Source organism: Xiphophorus couchianus, chromosome 5, assembly GCF_001444195.1.
Source record: "Xiphophorus couchianus chromosome 5, X_couchianus-1.0, whole genome shotgun sequence".
Classification (NCBI taxonomy): Eukaryota; Metazoa; Chordata; class Actinopteri; order Cyprinodontiformes; family Poeciliidae; genus Xiphophorus; species Xiphophorus couchianus.
Genome location: NC_040232.1, coordinates 13,818,094 through 13,833,695, shown reverse-complemented (window position 1 = coordinate 13,833,695; position 15,602 = coordinate 13,818,094). Strand labels below are relative to the sequence as shown.

The following is a 15,602-nucleotide window of genomic DNA, read 5'->3' as shown; positions in this document are numbered from 1 at the left end:
TATAAGCTTAAAACACATACCTAGAGTAGAGGATCAACTAATGGATCAGGCATCTCAGTTTCTGTTGAGTTTTTTGTTTAGGAGACAGACACTGCTCATCTGTTAAAATATTATCTTTTCAAAAAACATCAGTTAAATCAATCAGAAGAAAGGGGGCACTGCATAAAATATCAAATTTTATTTTAGATTTTAATTTTTACACATTACTATTCTGCTAAAAATGTGTAAGACACTGTGCTGAAACTAAAAATTAGCAGCAAATTAGCTATACTACACAACATTCACTTGACCCCAGGAGTTTATTCCCAGTGTTAGAAAAAGCATCAATCATTGTGGCAAGCTCCTCTGTAAAGGACAATGGGCTCTGGTTTAGTCCACTCCTGCAATGTTTACCATCACAGTTAGCAGCTGTGATGCTAACTAGCATATTAAAAACATTAAAAGTTGGCTAAGCCTTTTTGTCCTAAAAAGCTAGAAACTGAGTAAAATATGTCATCTTCATAGACTAGTCACTTTTAGTGTCTTAATAGTGAAAATGTTTCATTTTTCTCATATTCAAAGACACATGAACACTTTCAAGTGAGATTTTAAGAAATGCACATGAACACCACCACCACCACAAAAAAAAACTTTCCACAGCATAGTTTAAAGGGATGTTAGCGATTCATTTAATCCAAACCCCATTTTGGGACTGTTTGCAGATCAGCATCAGAGCCAGAGAATTGTTCAGACCTAGATGTTATTATTTTCTGATCATTCATTTTGAATAAACTATTAAACTGACAGTAAAAGGTATGTTTAGAGTTCACAATGAAAGAACTCATTTCCAAGTTTAAAAAAAAAACAAAAAACAAATTTTCCTTTCGTTTAAAGAGAAAAAACAAGGTAAAATGTTACAGCTGTGTTTAGAACAGAGGATCGTACTGTACTTCAGTTACAGAGTGTACCAGGAAATTAACTTTACAGTGTAGAAACAAGCAGGAAACATGAAAATGCTTCACTGTAACCCAAACCTTATCAACAAAACTAATTATCACTAACAAGTGATCATGTCTGACAAAGAAACTGAAAAACTGTCAAACTGGACTGATCATACAAAGCAACCATTTTATTAACAGTTTGAATATTTAGCAATATCTGCTGTTTGAGCACTTTGACTTAAATCACAGTGAAAACGAACACTTGAAGACGTTGTTAAAAACACAAAATAAGTAATTAGATTTGGATTGTAGAATTCATATTAGTGTGAGTTCTAAATGTATACAGTTACATAATATGAACTGTCACTACATTTTTTATGTGAACATTATTACTGTTGCAATGGCCATCCTGGATGCAACATTTGGTTATTTAAAATACTTGTGGCTCCCTGTGTTTACACACTGTTAAGTAGAATTAGCATTCAGTAATCTGACTTCTTGCAACTTTTGTTACTGGGATGAAAAATGTTTTTTGTAAAAACATCCAATAAAGGGTTTTAGAGAAATAATTCTGGCTTCAGTTCCAATGATTTAAAACTCAATAACAAAATATTCCTAAATAAATTGATACAACCTTTCACAACCTAACACACACTGCTACTATTTGCTGCGTTTCCGCTGTTTAATGAGAAACAGGTTATCTTCTTCTGAATACGTGGCTCCACGCAGTTGTTTTTTAGCAGTCTTATTGGAACGTCCCTTCTGTCTTTTCTTCTGTCCCGTCTGATTCTTTTTTGACGATTGTGAGTCCTGACTCCTCTCTCCTCCAGTCCTAAAAACATGGTCTGCTATAGATGAATTCACTTGTTTTGTTCTAAAGCCCTTCTTTTTCTTTCTCATCTTCTCCTCCTTGTTTCCTTGAGGCCCTCCTCCTCTGGGAAAGTCATCTGCTTCATCAACAACTAGCTTACTCAATGGCACTGGGTCTCTTGTGGTGGGAACAGCTCTTTTAGGCTTCCATGGTTTTGCACTGCCACCACTTTTGGGAAGCTTAGCCATCTTTGTTTTGGGTGCAGCATCATTAAAGTTGTCATCATTGAAGATGATGTGACTTGGACTTGGTCTGTAGCTGTTTGGGATTCGGTGAGGCGTATTTTTAGGGTGGGGGCTGGCGTTGTGATGGTTGATTTTTTGTTTCTTCCTTAGTGGTCCAGGGGTTGGAGGGGCTGGGGATGCAGAAGACAGATTGCCATTTCTTCCCAAATCTAAGAACAACAACAAAAAAAGGATTTAAACATTCAAATAATTTTTATCTTTGTTTGATATGGTACAGAGAAAATACAGGCTCATAGCATCCTCCACACTTACCAGCATAGCGGGTAAAGATGTGTAGAAAGTCTTAAAATAAATTCTGAATCTCACACTGAACATTTTTGAAGAATTCATCCTTCAACAATTTTATATTATATTTTAATAAAATTACTGCTGTCACATTTAGTGGTACTTCTAGCAATCCCTTTAACATAATGCAACTGAGGCATTACTAATCAGTCCACCATGACTTCCTGTTTATCTGGTGTATAAATATGCCGTGATAGAGAAACCCATTCTTCTTAGCCACTCTTCAAAATGGGAAAGACAAGAGAGCATGTCATTATGTTCTGAAATGTGTGAATTGATCTTCCTAAGTTAGGACAGTGACTTTAAGCAGTAGTTAACTGTTAAGTTAGGTGGAGGATCTGTGATGCTGTGGGCCTGTTACATTCCAAAGACCAAGGGAATCTGGCTGGAATGAGAGAGCAGGAGATTTTAAACAAAAGTCTTCTGTCATGAAATGAAGATGCTTCCCCTTTAAGTGCTGCAGGAGTATAATAATCCAAAACATTTGGCCAAATCACAGAAATAAATGCCTAATCGACTTTATTTCAAGGCCATCTCAGCCTCCACACCCAAATCCTACATGAAACCTGTGGGGTCAGCTAAAAAGTAGAGAGAATTTGAAAAAACTCAAGATAGACATATTGTGCAAAGAGGAACAGTCAAGGATTTCTCTTGTACGCTCCATCCTGGTGAAACATGAAAAGGTAAAATTGGGGAGTTTTTTAGGAAAAAATTGATTGGAGGGGAAATTTGACTTTAACCTTAACCTTAATTGTTTCTATTACTTTTTCCTTTTAAAAAAAGGAAACTGTCTCTGTGTGACTTACCTCTAGCCTTTATCTCCATCCTGTGTTGTCTGCGGTTTATGTCCTTCACAGTGTCATAGTGACTGATGAAAGGGTAGCTGGGAAAAACCCCACTGAACATCCTCTGTTTTGTACATTCCTGAGGAAAATGTGCACAAATGTACGTCGACAGAAATTATAGTTGTGTACCAGTTTTAGGTTGTTACATAAAAAAAGGGTGTAAATACTTTTACAAGACAATGGAAATCCAAACTTGAAGGACAAAGACAGATTAAGATACTCACATAACCAAAGTGTCCCTTCTTGGAACAGTTGTAGCAGTAGGCAGCAGACGGAGCACCGTCGTCTCCCTGCTTCACAGGAGGACCTTTCTTAGTCTGAGGGAAAAAAGACAGAAATCAAACCTGCTTGTAATTATAAAACCAACATCTTTTACTAAATTCTCCATCTGTCTGTGTTTCGTCTACAAACGGGACAATAAAATGGAGGTTCAGCCCTCCGTTTGTCTGCCAGTCCCCCTCGCCTCTGCCATCATTCCCATGCTCTCCATTGTTGAGGACGGCTGAATATGGTCGGTGATATGAGCCGCTGATTACCAAGGTATAGTTAGAGGCCTGTAATGACCCTGTACGATAAGTAACTGTGTGTGAAGGCGTGTGTGTGTGTGCGTTGGACACAGGGTCCCGTCCCCTATGGGCCAGTGTTCTCAAAGCCTTCCATGCTCCAGCGCCCACAGCAAATATACACTGATAAAGAGAGAGAAAGGAGACACAGGCAGAGTGCATTTACTGCTAATGTCTCACACACGCACACTCACACACCAACACACATCTAATGCTATTCTCTGAAACACACAAGCCCAGAGCTGCACACACCATCACGCTATCACCTATAGTCCCCCTCCTCTTTCCCTCACCCTGATTCTGAGATTACAAATGATTTGTGGCCCCCATCATTTCTTAAACATAGCTTAGCTCACCTCCCCTCCCACCTGCACCACTAACCCTCCCCACCCCCTGATCCGTACACACCCCTGCAAACCAACATCTACCCCTCACATTTGTTTTTTTTATTCTTGTCCTCCCCTCTCTCCCTCTCTTTTCCGCTTGAGTAGTTTTGCGGTAGAAGGGATGAATGCTATTAGAGCGTCGCGTCATTATCGGGTCGGGCCTGCCGGGTCCATCTCCATCACAAAGGCCAGGAGATCACAGACCTCTCGCAACCACACACACACACATATTAACACAGGCGTGTGCACCCTAAGGAGATCACAGTCCCGGTCTCGAGCCCCCCTCCCCGACCTCCACCCTTCCTGCCCTCTTCCCATTCATCTCTCATGTAAATTGGCTGCAGGTCTCTTCCTCCCTGACCTTGGGCTCGCGTTATCTCCACGTAGTCTGATCCAGCACACGGACTGAATGAAGCAAAGCACAGCAGAGGGAGAAAGAAGAAATTAAATCCCCTCCTATTCTCCCACCAACCTGTTATAGTTCTGAGAAATGCTGGTAAAAAGCTTTCTTCGAATGTGTGTGTGGGTCGCTGTCTGTCTCAACCAATATTAAATCAAGGACAGAACCATTTATCCCTGAAATATTTCCACATTTCTAGAGCCCATCATAAGTATTTAACTAAGGGGGAACCTAAGGAAATCACACCAGTTTGGTCTCTTTAGCACTGGAAACATTACAGCTCATGCATGATATTTGAACCAGACATTTATACACACTCAATAACTGTATGAACACAGTTCTGTCATCATATTGTTTAGGAATCAGGTGAATTTCATATTCCAAAGAGGAACGCATTTTGGTCAGAATTTGGGCTGAACTGATTAATTAGCTTAATCGTGATGAATCGATTATTGAAATAATCATCAACTGATTATAGGTCCCTGGAGTATAAGGACTCTTAAAAAAACACCAGAAAAATCATGAAGAAACAATATTGAAGCAACATCTCGAGAAATCACCCAGGAAGTTCAAGCTTGGGCACAAATAGATCTTGTGTATAAAGCCAAATCTGCTAAACACTACAGGGCATTTGTGGACAGAACTAGAGGCGTGAGAGCGAGGCTGTCTACAAACTCAGGTACAACAGTTCTGTTGGGGGAAATTTACCAAAATTACAGCAAACTGCTTAAAGAAGTTTGTAGAAACATATCTAAAGCACTTGACATAAACCATAAGGTTTAGATAATGCCACCTACACTAAGAAAACTTATATAATCCTCTGAGTTTGAAGGAATTTTAAAAAAAATCTCCCTGTACTTTGGCATTTGGAAAATAAAAATATATCTGGTTAATTTTAGCAGACCTAAACCAGGAAAAGCTTAGACAACAAGACAAAAAAGTAGCTACTATTCAAAAAGCCACATTAATCTCCCACCCTATTTCTACATCCTCAGAAATGAGAAGTACAAAAAAACATTTAAACCCAAACAAGAGTTTGTGCGTTTGAAACTCATGGATCTTCTTGAACTCTGTTGAAACCGAGATGCTGGTTGCCCTCAAAGTAGAGGGAATCCCAGAAAGACACTCATGGTTGGTTTTAGGACCTGTGTATGTGGGTGAGTGGTCCAAAGGCCACAGACAGCCAATCATCCCCATGTGAACACGCACAAACACACACCAGCGCACCCCTACTGACACACACACACAAATGTATTTTCCCACAGTTGTCCCTCCACATATGTCGCGTCTGACTAAGCCCTGCTCTACTCCTGCTCCTTGCCTTGGCTGCTGGTGGCAAAGCTGTGATAATCCTTCGGCCAACACAAAGCTCAGACTGTTACAAACTACAATCTGAAGGAACACACACACACACACATTTATCAAACAAAATCCGAGGAGCAAACACGCTTGTGTGTATGAGGAGAGGGGGTGGGATCTGGTGGGAGCATGAGGGCCGGGGCCAGCAGCAGTATTTTGCATATGTTATTGCAGCAATGGGGAGAGGTTTGCATATGTGACTGGACCCACAGGGGACCAACTCTGCCTGTTTTATCATAGACAGCAGCTCCGCTCCCCAACATCGGACTACTGGGCTCATACCAAAGCAAACACGCCCCTGTGCTGTGTGGGAGAGAAGGATGCCAGTATATATATATATATTAAGTAAACAGGAGGATTAAACTCTGGATGAGAAGAAATGCCTGGAAGGTAAGACACAACATAATAAATGCACTGGAAGCATCCATTTTAAACCCCTTTATTCTCATTGGCAAATTGGCAAAGTAACGTAAAGATTTTTTACTCAGGAAGAGAATAAAATGCAGTTAAGGTGGAGAAGAGGTGGAACATCTACAGCAGAATTTAACTTCCATGCACCACAAATCTGGAACAAACTTCCAGAAAACTGCAAAACAGCTGAAACATGAGTTCCTTTAAATCAATCTGTTTATAGTTGCCTTTGATTTGTAGTAAATGGAACATTGATCAACATGTTTGAGGTGTATTAATGACTTTGATGATGACATTTGATAAAATGTAATGTTTAATGTTTGTTTCACAAATGGTGACTGTTTTTAATGATGTCAAGTACTTTGGACTGCCTTGTTGTTAAAATGTGCTACACAAATAAACTTGACTAAATATCAGGATCTGATTCTTGCTGCCTTTCAGAACCAAAATAAGATCCTCCTTAAATCCGACTCAAAGATACCACCAATCCTCTAAAAACGAATCTCCTCCAAAATCAGCAACTCTGAAGAAAATCAGATTTTCTGCTCACTGGTATAAAAAAATAAAAGAGCGCTTCTGAACTGTGGTGATAATATGATGCAGGGGTGAAGCAGGGTGGGGTGCCACCTCTGGAGAAAAACCTTCTTTTAGGGCAGGAGCTGGCGATAATCTGGTCACACCGTGGAAAGTCGAACAGAGGAAACAAGCTAACCCATTCAAATGTAAGTTGTACGCTTTCTATTCTTAGCCCTCAAAGCTGAGCCCACAAGCCTGACTCTGCTGTCGCCAGCGTGAGTCCATGCTTATATGGAGGTGCCCACTTATTCCCCACCAATTAGACAGAGACGGCATCTGTGGGCACCGGAGACAGGGATTTAGATGTGCTACGTACAGATGGACAGAGTCGCGTAGGCACCAGGCGGGATGTTAAACCCTAAATTTACATCTGAGCCAAGCAAACATACATCAAATCAACACCATCCTGCTAAGCACAAAGCCACAATGACCTGCAAAGCCTGCAAGACCTCTGATAACACTGCACCTGTGTGTGTGTGTGAGTGGGCATTGTGGGTGCATTCCTATGGTTCTCTATGTGCATGCAACAGCTTATTTAAGAAAATCTGAAAAAAAAAAAAAAAAGACAAGTGGGATGCTGTCTTCCTCCAAAGTGATAGCAATCTGTTCATGTTTATTTATGTTTGTCCTTTTTATTTGAATTTAACTATTTCTATATTACTAAATTCATAGTTTTAGCTCAATCAAAGCCAGATCAAGAAATGAGGGAAATATGCAGCTTTTGCAGGTTAATACCAATTTCAGGTTCAGGTTTTCTTTTTTAGAATAACACAAAATAGAAACATGAGCTTCAGGCTCTTTGATAGACATAGGCCTTTTTGTGTTGAATCAAACAGAAAAAATTAATTTCAAGATTAATCAAAAAACATGTACCTAATCGTGATAATATTCTTATTCCCCCCGCACAAAGTGCATTTAAATTCACACTAGTAGATTTTTTTTCTTGTTCAGGAGTTTTTCACTGATATACTAAAATGGAAACTTGATGTTTCACTATTTGACTTGTCAAATACAGAAGATTCAGTGACATTGAAAATGTCTTATAGAAGACCATGAAGTTAGTCTGTAAACATAATTCTGAGTAAATATTTTGTTGTTCGATATGATAGTTCCTTAGTCATAGTTAAACTACTTAAAACTACATCAATATGCGGAAAAATTATTAATTCTGCGGGAAATTATCTGGACTATAATAGTTAATTATTCATTTATAGCAATATAACATATTGTGCTAATATTTTCCAGTTGTAAACTATAACAGTTATGTTAACAGTATAATGCAATTTTTGTTTTAACAGTATAAAACAAAATTACTTTTAAAAACAACTTAGGGTCTCATGAACCTTAAACCAGATGTGGTTAAATCCATCATGGAAATTATTGATCACATTGCTTTGCTTCACTAATTAGATGAACATGCACAACTTCACCAAAATGCTCCTCCATGTCTGCAGCGTGTGAGGAAAACTCAGCAGAAGTTCTCTCTTTCAAGGCTGTTATCTGCTCTGCATGCACTGCTGTTAGTGCCTCAGTCTGAGGCGAATAAAGAGCTGAGAGGCTTTTGACAGGGCAGAGAGGAGCAGACAGGACAGTCTGTACTCTACAATGATGAGGCAGCAAAAACAGCTTTCTGCACAGAAACGGATTTAAGGGATTTCTACAGGAAATCCATTTGAATTGTGCACATTCTTAAGAGAAAAACGAATGAAAGCGGTCAGCCAGAGAGAGAAAGGAGGACCGGGGAAAAGTACAACGAAGGTCAAACCGTTGTACCTAGAAGAACAGGGGACCTGATGCCAGAATGGTTCAGGTCGAGGAAATGTGATTAAGCCATTTGAACACAGAGCCATGATTAGCGTTTTCTTTCATTTGTTTTCACATGGTGTTTGTTTTTGTTCTTCGATAATTTATTTTTGCATATATCCAAATAAAAAAAGATTACGGTAATATATGAACTAAAAAACAAATATTTAGAATTTCACAAAAAATAAAATGTTTGGATGCAGTGAGAAGTCCAACAATAATAAGAAAACGGATTTCCTTAAGATTGTGGAAACAGAGAGTTATTTCCCTGGCTGACCACCGAGTGGCGCTCCATCCCCAGAAAGCAAAATGAACTTCACAAGCCCCAGTTGGGTACAGACAGATGAATTCAGTGATTCAGTCTTACTTAGATAGAAGTAGGAGACGAGCACTTCTGCTGTTTACATCTGGACACTCCCAACAGTTTGGTTTGATGAAAACAAAATATAACTAAAGGATTACTGAACAATTTTACATAATCTAAAACTACAGATTACATGTTACATAAAGCATTATATTTTCTCTTAACTAAAAATAAATCAACTCAGTCTAATGTGAGAAAATATATGTATATGACTTATAAATAACATTTGCAATCAGGAAGTTAATAGGTATTATTTTGGTTTGATCAAGGGTTATAATCTGTCATGTTTTGTAGGAGTCCATCAGAATCGTAATCAATGGAAACATGGTGCAGTGAAAATCTTCTGATAATTATATTCAATCAATTCAAATTAAACATGGGATTTTATTAACTTTATAAAAGTGTGTCACAACTTTCTCAGAAATACTTAAAAACATGATATTAAACCGCTTACTGGTTCATGGATATGAAATGGTTTATGCGTAAAAAGTGAATGAAGCTACACTTGAGAACAAGTTAATGAAGGTTGACTCTGGGTCAACCTGCCCTTTGTCAATTTACATTGAAAAAAATAAGTGTGCAACTTTGTGACTTTTTGAAAGTCCTACTGACCCCAATTTATTCTGTTCCACCAAAACCCCACAAAGACGAAGAAATGATCAACCTACCTTTGAATCAAGTGCTTTAATTTAACACTGACAACCTGAAGAGCCTTCTGTGTTACCATGAATTTCACCCTTATTAGAAATTTAACAGCACTTTCTTTGAGAGAATATAAGAGGATTTAAGGGACAAAATGTCCTAACCTTGGCCTAACAATGGGCATGTGTGAGTTGAGCATGTCTACTGAGACAGAAATGCATTAAAAAGGTAAAACGCTGTGAATGATGGGGTGAAGAAGGGCAGTCAGGTGGGACACAGGAGAGTTCAAACAGCTTTATTTCAAAGTCAGGCAGGAGAGTTTTTTTCCACAGGAGAAGGGCAATATTACACACATCCACACCTGTCCCTCAGGAAAAGATCAATGCACACCCATCCAGATAGGAGCATGATGAGAAAATCCGCTCAACAAACACACAGCACTGTCGGCAAAGCTGCTGATCGATAAACACCAGCGTACAGGTGTCACCACTGCTATCTCAAGAGTGGCCAATCAATGTTCACAAGCAGACATACCTGTACCTATCAGCAGCTGTGTGCTCACAGGCAGTCTCCATGTCTCTGTCCAACAGTTTAATAAACTCCGTCCACCAGCCCCTCCCTCGGCGTCCCACCTTCTCTCCTCTCTATACCTTACTCACATTCATGCAGCTCGTAAAACACACCAAACAGACGCAGCTAATATCTGACGAATATTTGATGAAGCCACAATCAGATTTCAAGAAGTAGGGTCGAAAGAGGTTTCAATTCCCACTTCCTCCAGCTACCAGAAGAGGGCGCTTCAGTCTAAACTCTGCACAGGTTTATGGAAGCAGAGGACAGAGCTGCTGAAACAGTTAATGTGTTTTGCATGTATGCATGCAGGCAGCGAATGTACAATCATGAGAGGCTTTCATGCAGTCAGTCCACAAACAGTCGGCCACTAAAATCCACACTCTGGGCTTTTTGTCCGTCATCGACATTCATCGTCTTTCTGTTGGAAGCAATTAACTCGATTGATGCTTTGATTTGTCAGAAATGTGATTTCAAAAAACCTAGTTGATCATTTTTGATACTTATCTTCTGTTCAAATGGTCATTTAACGGTTTCTGGTGCTAATGATTATCAGAAACTTTTTTTTAACAGTCTTGGAAATGTTTTACCGTGCCAACACAGAACTGCAGATTTTAAAGAGGTTGAAACAGACGCACACACATTGCTCCAACAGAATTTTCTTCTGAAAACACAATTCGGTTCCAGACTCTCCCTTCTGTTATTTATTTATTTATTTATTTATTTAATATTACGGACCTACAAAGTATTTAGCTGGAAACTGTACAGTAATCCGATTTTAAGATCTGCATGTTCCATTCGCAGAATAAAAGTTGGCTTTCAATTCGGCAGCTTGGTAAACGGCCAATTTTACAGCTTTTTTTTGCCTCTGGAGCAGCTGAAATCAACTCCGTTTTAAAATCTTCAACACTTGGACTCGCCAATTCTGGGCTGTATTATCCTACAATAAATTCTGACTCTTCAAAGCAAAGTTTATGAAGTCTGATGCCTTTATCTTGTTTATAAAAATGCAAAAAAAAATAGTTGAAATACAGTTTATCTGGGATTTTAATATAGAGAAATTTTCTTAGTTTTGAAATTCTGACAAAATCTACACAGTCATCTTCTCAATCAGTGTCTCAAACACAACATTACTTAAGATTAAAATGTTTAAATCAAGGTGTGATGTGGCAAATTGAAAACAAAAGGTGTCATTTGAATACCAAACTATTTTTAAAAACACAACATTTTATACATGTTTATTCATTTCTTTTAGAAAATGGGAGAAGGAATCAAGTTTGGAAAGGTGAACATTTTTCTATATGTAGTTTCCTTTTTCCAATATTATCCAGCCTTTGAAAGATCAATGTAAACATTTCAACAACGCATAGGAACCAAATGGATATCAAACTTTTAAAACATTACAGTTTCAAAAGCACTAAAATGTTGCCATCCAATTGCTATGTTTTACAATTCTTTTAATAAAATGCCAGAGAAGATTCTGGAGCGAGCAGAGTTGCTTCTGCTTTCTGGAGTTCAGTCGCTCCTTGCTGGGGCTCTGCTGCTCACTCCCACACATTCTTTCTAATTTACAGGGAAGAAAGGTGGATGTTTGGAAAGCGATAGCATGGAAGCTAAAGGAGTGTTACCCATTAAGGTAACAAAAGTAAAAATTTTAGGATAAAGTACAGATGTCCTGCTAAAAGGCTTTATCTGGGTATGCTAAGTGGCTGATTGCAGGTTCACCACATGAGCAGATAGCTTGAGTAATTAACCAGAAAACTCAGCAATAATCCTAAATTATAACATTTTTCACAATAAACAAGTTTACTTAAAAACTGCTAATAGAGTTGCTGTATCTGCATTTTTTATTATTGTGTATATTTGTAATAAACAAAGCTAAATCTCTGCACGCAAATGACAACTTAAATTTGTCTCACTACTTGTTACCTAAGCAGAATTAAAGCTTGGGTTTTTAAACAAATAAGAACAGAAATCTATAAATATGTGCAAGACAATATGGCTATAATTGGGATCCACATTACCTTTGTAGTGGTAATATATAATTGATGCTTTTCAGTTTTGAATTAAAGCAAACCGACCATCCATTTTTGTTAAATATTTTTGCTAGTAGCATGAAACTTGAGGAACCACACACCCAATTGAAAGCAAACGTATTAATAAAAGTTGTTTCTTGGTACCATGTTTTTGGGTTTACTTAGGTCAAACTAATCATTGCATTATGTTTACATTTTAGCTATACTATCCATTCTCTGTGAAGTCATGTTTAAATATCCTTCAAAAAGCAATTCAATGTGCAGTTGAACTTCATTTTTGATCGTTCTGCACATAACCTGCAAGCCCACTGCAAATGCAGAGGAAGCATAAACCGATTCAGCAACAGGAAATGACAGGCATTGTAGATGCAATCATACAGAAGGACCTGGACAGGTTAACATTTAGCCACTGTTGGCCCAAATGCATCAACTTCAAATCTTTTTGAATTTTGGAACATGAAGGCAAACCCAAAAGACGACTAGCTCAGCCTGAATAAAGCAGCAGAGTATTCTGGTGGCTTTTCTATCTGCAGTTAGTGTTTGCAGTATTCAGTGGGAATGAAAAGAGCAAGAGAGAAGGAGGCTGCAGCCGTCACAATGTAGAAGGTGCATGAAAAAGACAGAAGTAAAACCAGGCCATCTGCAGCCGTGTTTCTGTGTGTGGGTTCGTGAAAAAGAGGGACAGCCGAAAAGAGATATTGAAATCAACCTGTTCTTTAATAAGAAAACATCTTTTTGAATAAGTACAAGTAAAAAAACAGAGAATAAAAGTGTTCAGATCCCTTTGACAGAGACATGATGAAAATGTTGCGGGTTTTCTTTTTACTCCATTTCCCGCTCTTTATATTTGGACGTGCGCGCACGCTTGTGTGTGTCCATGTGTGTCAGTATCGTAGTTTCTCAGTAAATGCCCCTGGGCTTTGTGGTCTATACTGAGGGGTTTGGAGGAGTTTGTTAGTTGAGAGCCAGGTGCAGGCAGACAACACATACACTCACAGAAGATAAATGGACCGAGCACGCATGCACGCACACACATACACACATATACATGAACGAAGGACGGATAAATGGACCCGGTAGCAGGGAGGTCTGACAGAATGCCTTTTCACACCTGGCTGAGCCCAGCGGAAGGTGACAGAGCCACATCTCCCAAAGCGAACACACACACACACATTCAGACACACACCTTCTCACATTGGGGAGTTCAGGGTCATAAGCAGCATCATGAATAAAATGAGGCTGTCTTAAACAGAAGGAGCCCTTTGTATGCATGTGTGGAAGTGTGGTTGTGTCTGGGCGGGGCCCCTAACCCCCATGCCAGTTTGGATCTGTAACGACCTTCTGTTCCCAGTGCTTAAATGGCTTAAATACTTCAATTAGACCTGGGTCACAATCCTCCACCCGTTAAAGCATGGCATCTCTCACACACACACACAGAAACACACACAGGAGAGGCTCAATCGTCAAGGAAGATGCAGGAGACCTTCGTGGGGCCTGTCCCCTCTGCTCTGTGGCTCTCGGTGAAACTAAAATCGGCTTTTTTCGCCAAAACACGAGCAACAATTAAAGTCGTCCTATCTGCCAGCATCTCCCCTGGAACGTCTCCGTCCCGCTCCCTCCGCCTTCCTCTTTTTCACTCCGTCTCTCCCGCCGAGCCGCCCCGGCGCTAACGATGCTGCCTTTTCATTAGACAGCCCCTGCTAATTAATCTCCATAGAGGAGAGTGACAGACCTCCCCAAACACACACACTGACACAAGTGCACAGCAAGATGTATGCAAACACACACTCTTCTTCCGTCTTCCCCGCTCCCCTCGTCCCACGTGGTGTTGGCAGCCCATTTCATGCTTTATCACGTCTTTTAATTGACAAACAAGCTGCTCTTTTCTCTTAGGCTGAGGTCTATATCACCCCCTCGCTCAGATGCACACACACGCACACACACTGACAACAAGCCAGGAAAATTAGTTATCTTTTTAAATTTGGGAAACACACACACCGACACACAGAAAAGGGCTAATAACTTTCTGCTGACTTATGGCCCGTGTGTTTGTCACACAGTTTTCAACTCTCTGACACACCCCTTCACGACAAACACACACACATGGTGCACCTGACGTCACATGTTAGTGCTTGTTTGATCTTTGCCTTTTTTCTCAATACTCTGGCCATCCGGGTCAACCTCTATAATCAGGATTTCTCCAGGTTTCACCAACTCAAACTTAATAAGTTTTTAAGACCTTTTTAAAACCATTATGAATGAGATTTAAGACCTGTATCACCACCGAAATGTACAAAAGAAAAGCAGATGTTTCAAATAGTAGTGCCAAGCTTTATTGTACCAAACGCACATAGCGTTGTATGAGTCAGCAACAGAGGTGAGCCAGCGGCAAAGATGAACTTCGTCCAGCCAACTGGTGATAATTTACATTTACCAATGATAGATGCAAAAAGGCTAGCTAGTTCGCAAGGGTTTATTAGCAGGTAGTTAGTGTCTGTATGCGACTCAAACTTTTGCCGGACAGAAGAGGCCTGGGAGAAAAATAAACTACGTAGAATACACAAGATTAAATACAAGACCCGTGATTATCTTATTTAATGCCAACTTACACATTTTCTAATGAGTTTAAGACGTTTTAAAGACTTCATTTTTGACAGATCAATTTAAGACTTTTTAAAGATGTGCAGACACTTTGATAATGTATTGATTTGAATTGATCTTGAGAGATATTTTTGTGCCAACAGAGAATGGAAATTACACATTTTATAAAATCTTAAATCACCAACACTGCTTGGTTTCAAGCACTATATTGAGGGAAAGCAAAAAGATTTAAAAGAACTGGTTTGAACATCACCTTTGTTGTTTCCAGCAGGTTGAGGTGTTTAGATGCGACATGTTTCCAGTCTGATTAGACCCGGCGTCGAAGGCTCTATAAAGCTCTGGGTTCAGAAAGCTGCTGGCTTAGTCTGCCCATTCACCATCACCACCCTGTCCTCTGCTTTAATTGGAACCGTTGCAGTAACAACTACCGGGCCTCACAAAAGCATTCATACACCTAAACCTAGTATATCTCGTCACCTTACAGCCACAAGTCTCATCGTACTTTATTGGGATTTAATGTGACAGACCAAACCCGAAGCAATAAGTAATTGCCAAATAGAAGGAAAATGGAATATTGTTTCTAAATTTCTGACAAAATGTCTAACAAACATGGTGTGCATTTGTGTTGAGGTATCTCAAGAACCACGTTTTTTGAGATTGTGTGTTTACCAGATTTTCAAATCACTGATTTCTATTTGCATTCTTCGTGGCAAAATGGCTCAAGC

The 15,602-nt window shown here is 39.4% G+C and overlaps 1 protein-coding gene across 2 annotated transcripts in view; it reads right to left on the bottom strand.

The window, feature by feature from the left end:
• Nucleotides 1-624: 624 nt before the first annotated feature.
• Nucleotides 625-15,602, bottom strand: part of zcchc7 (zinc finger, CCHC domain containing 7) — a 58,498-nt gene continuing 43,520 nt past the window's right edge. For both annotated transcript variants that reach the window (XM_028019283.1, XM_028019284.1), the window contains exons 8-10: nucleotides 3,391-3,483; nucleotides 3,128-3,245; nucleotides 625-2,185 (exon numbers count right to left, since the gene is read on the bottom strand). In XM_028019283.1, coding sequence (XP_027875084.1) covers nucleotides 1,581-2,185; nucleotides 3,128-3,245; nucleotides 3,391-3,483 — 816 coding nt within the window. In that variant the 3' untranslated portion in view covers nucleotides 625-1,580. The remainder of the gene's footprint in view (nucleotides 2,186-3,127; nucleotides 3,246-3,390; nucleotides 3,484-15,602) is intronic.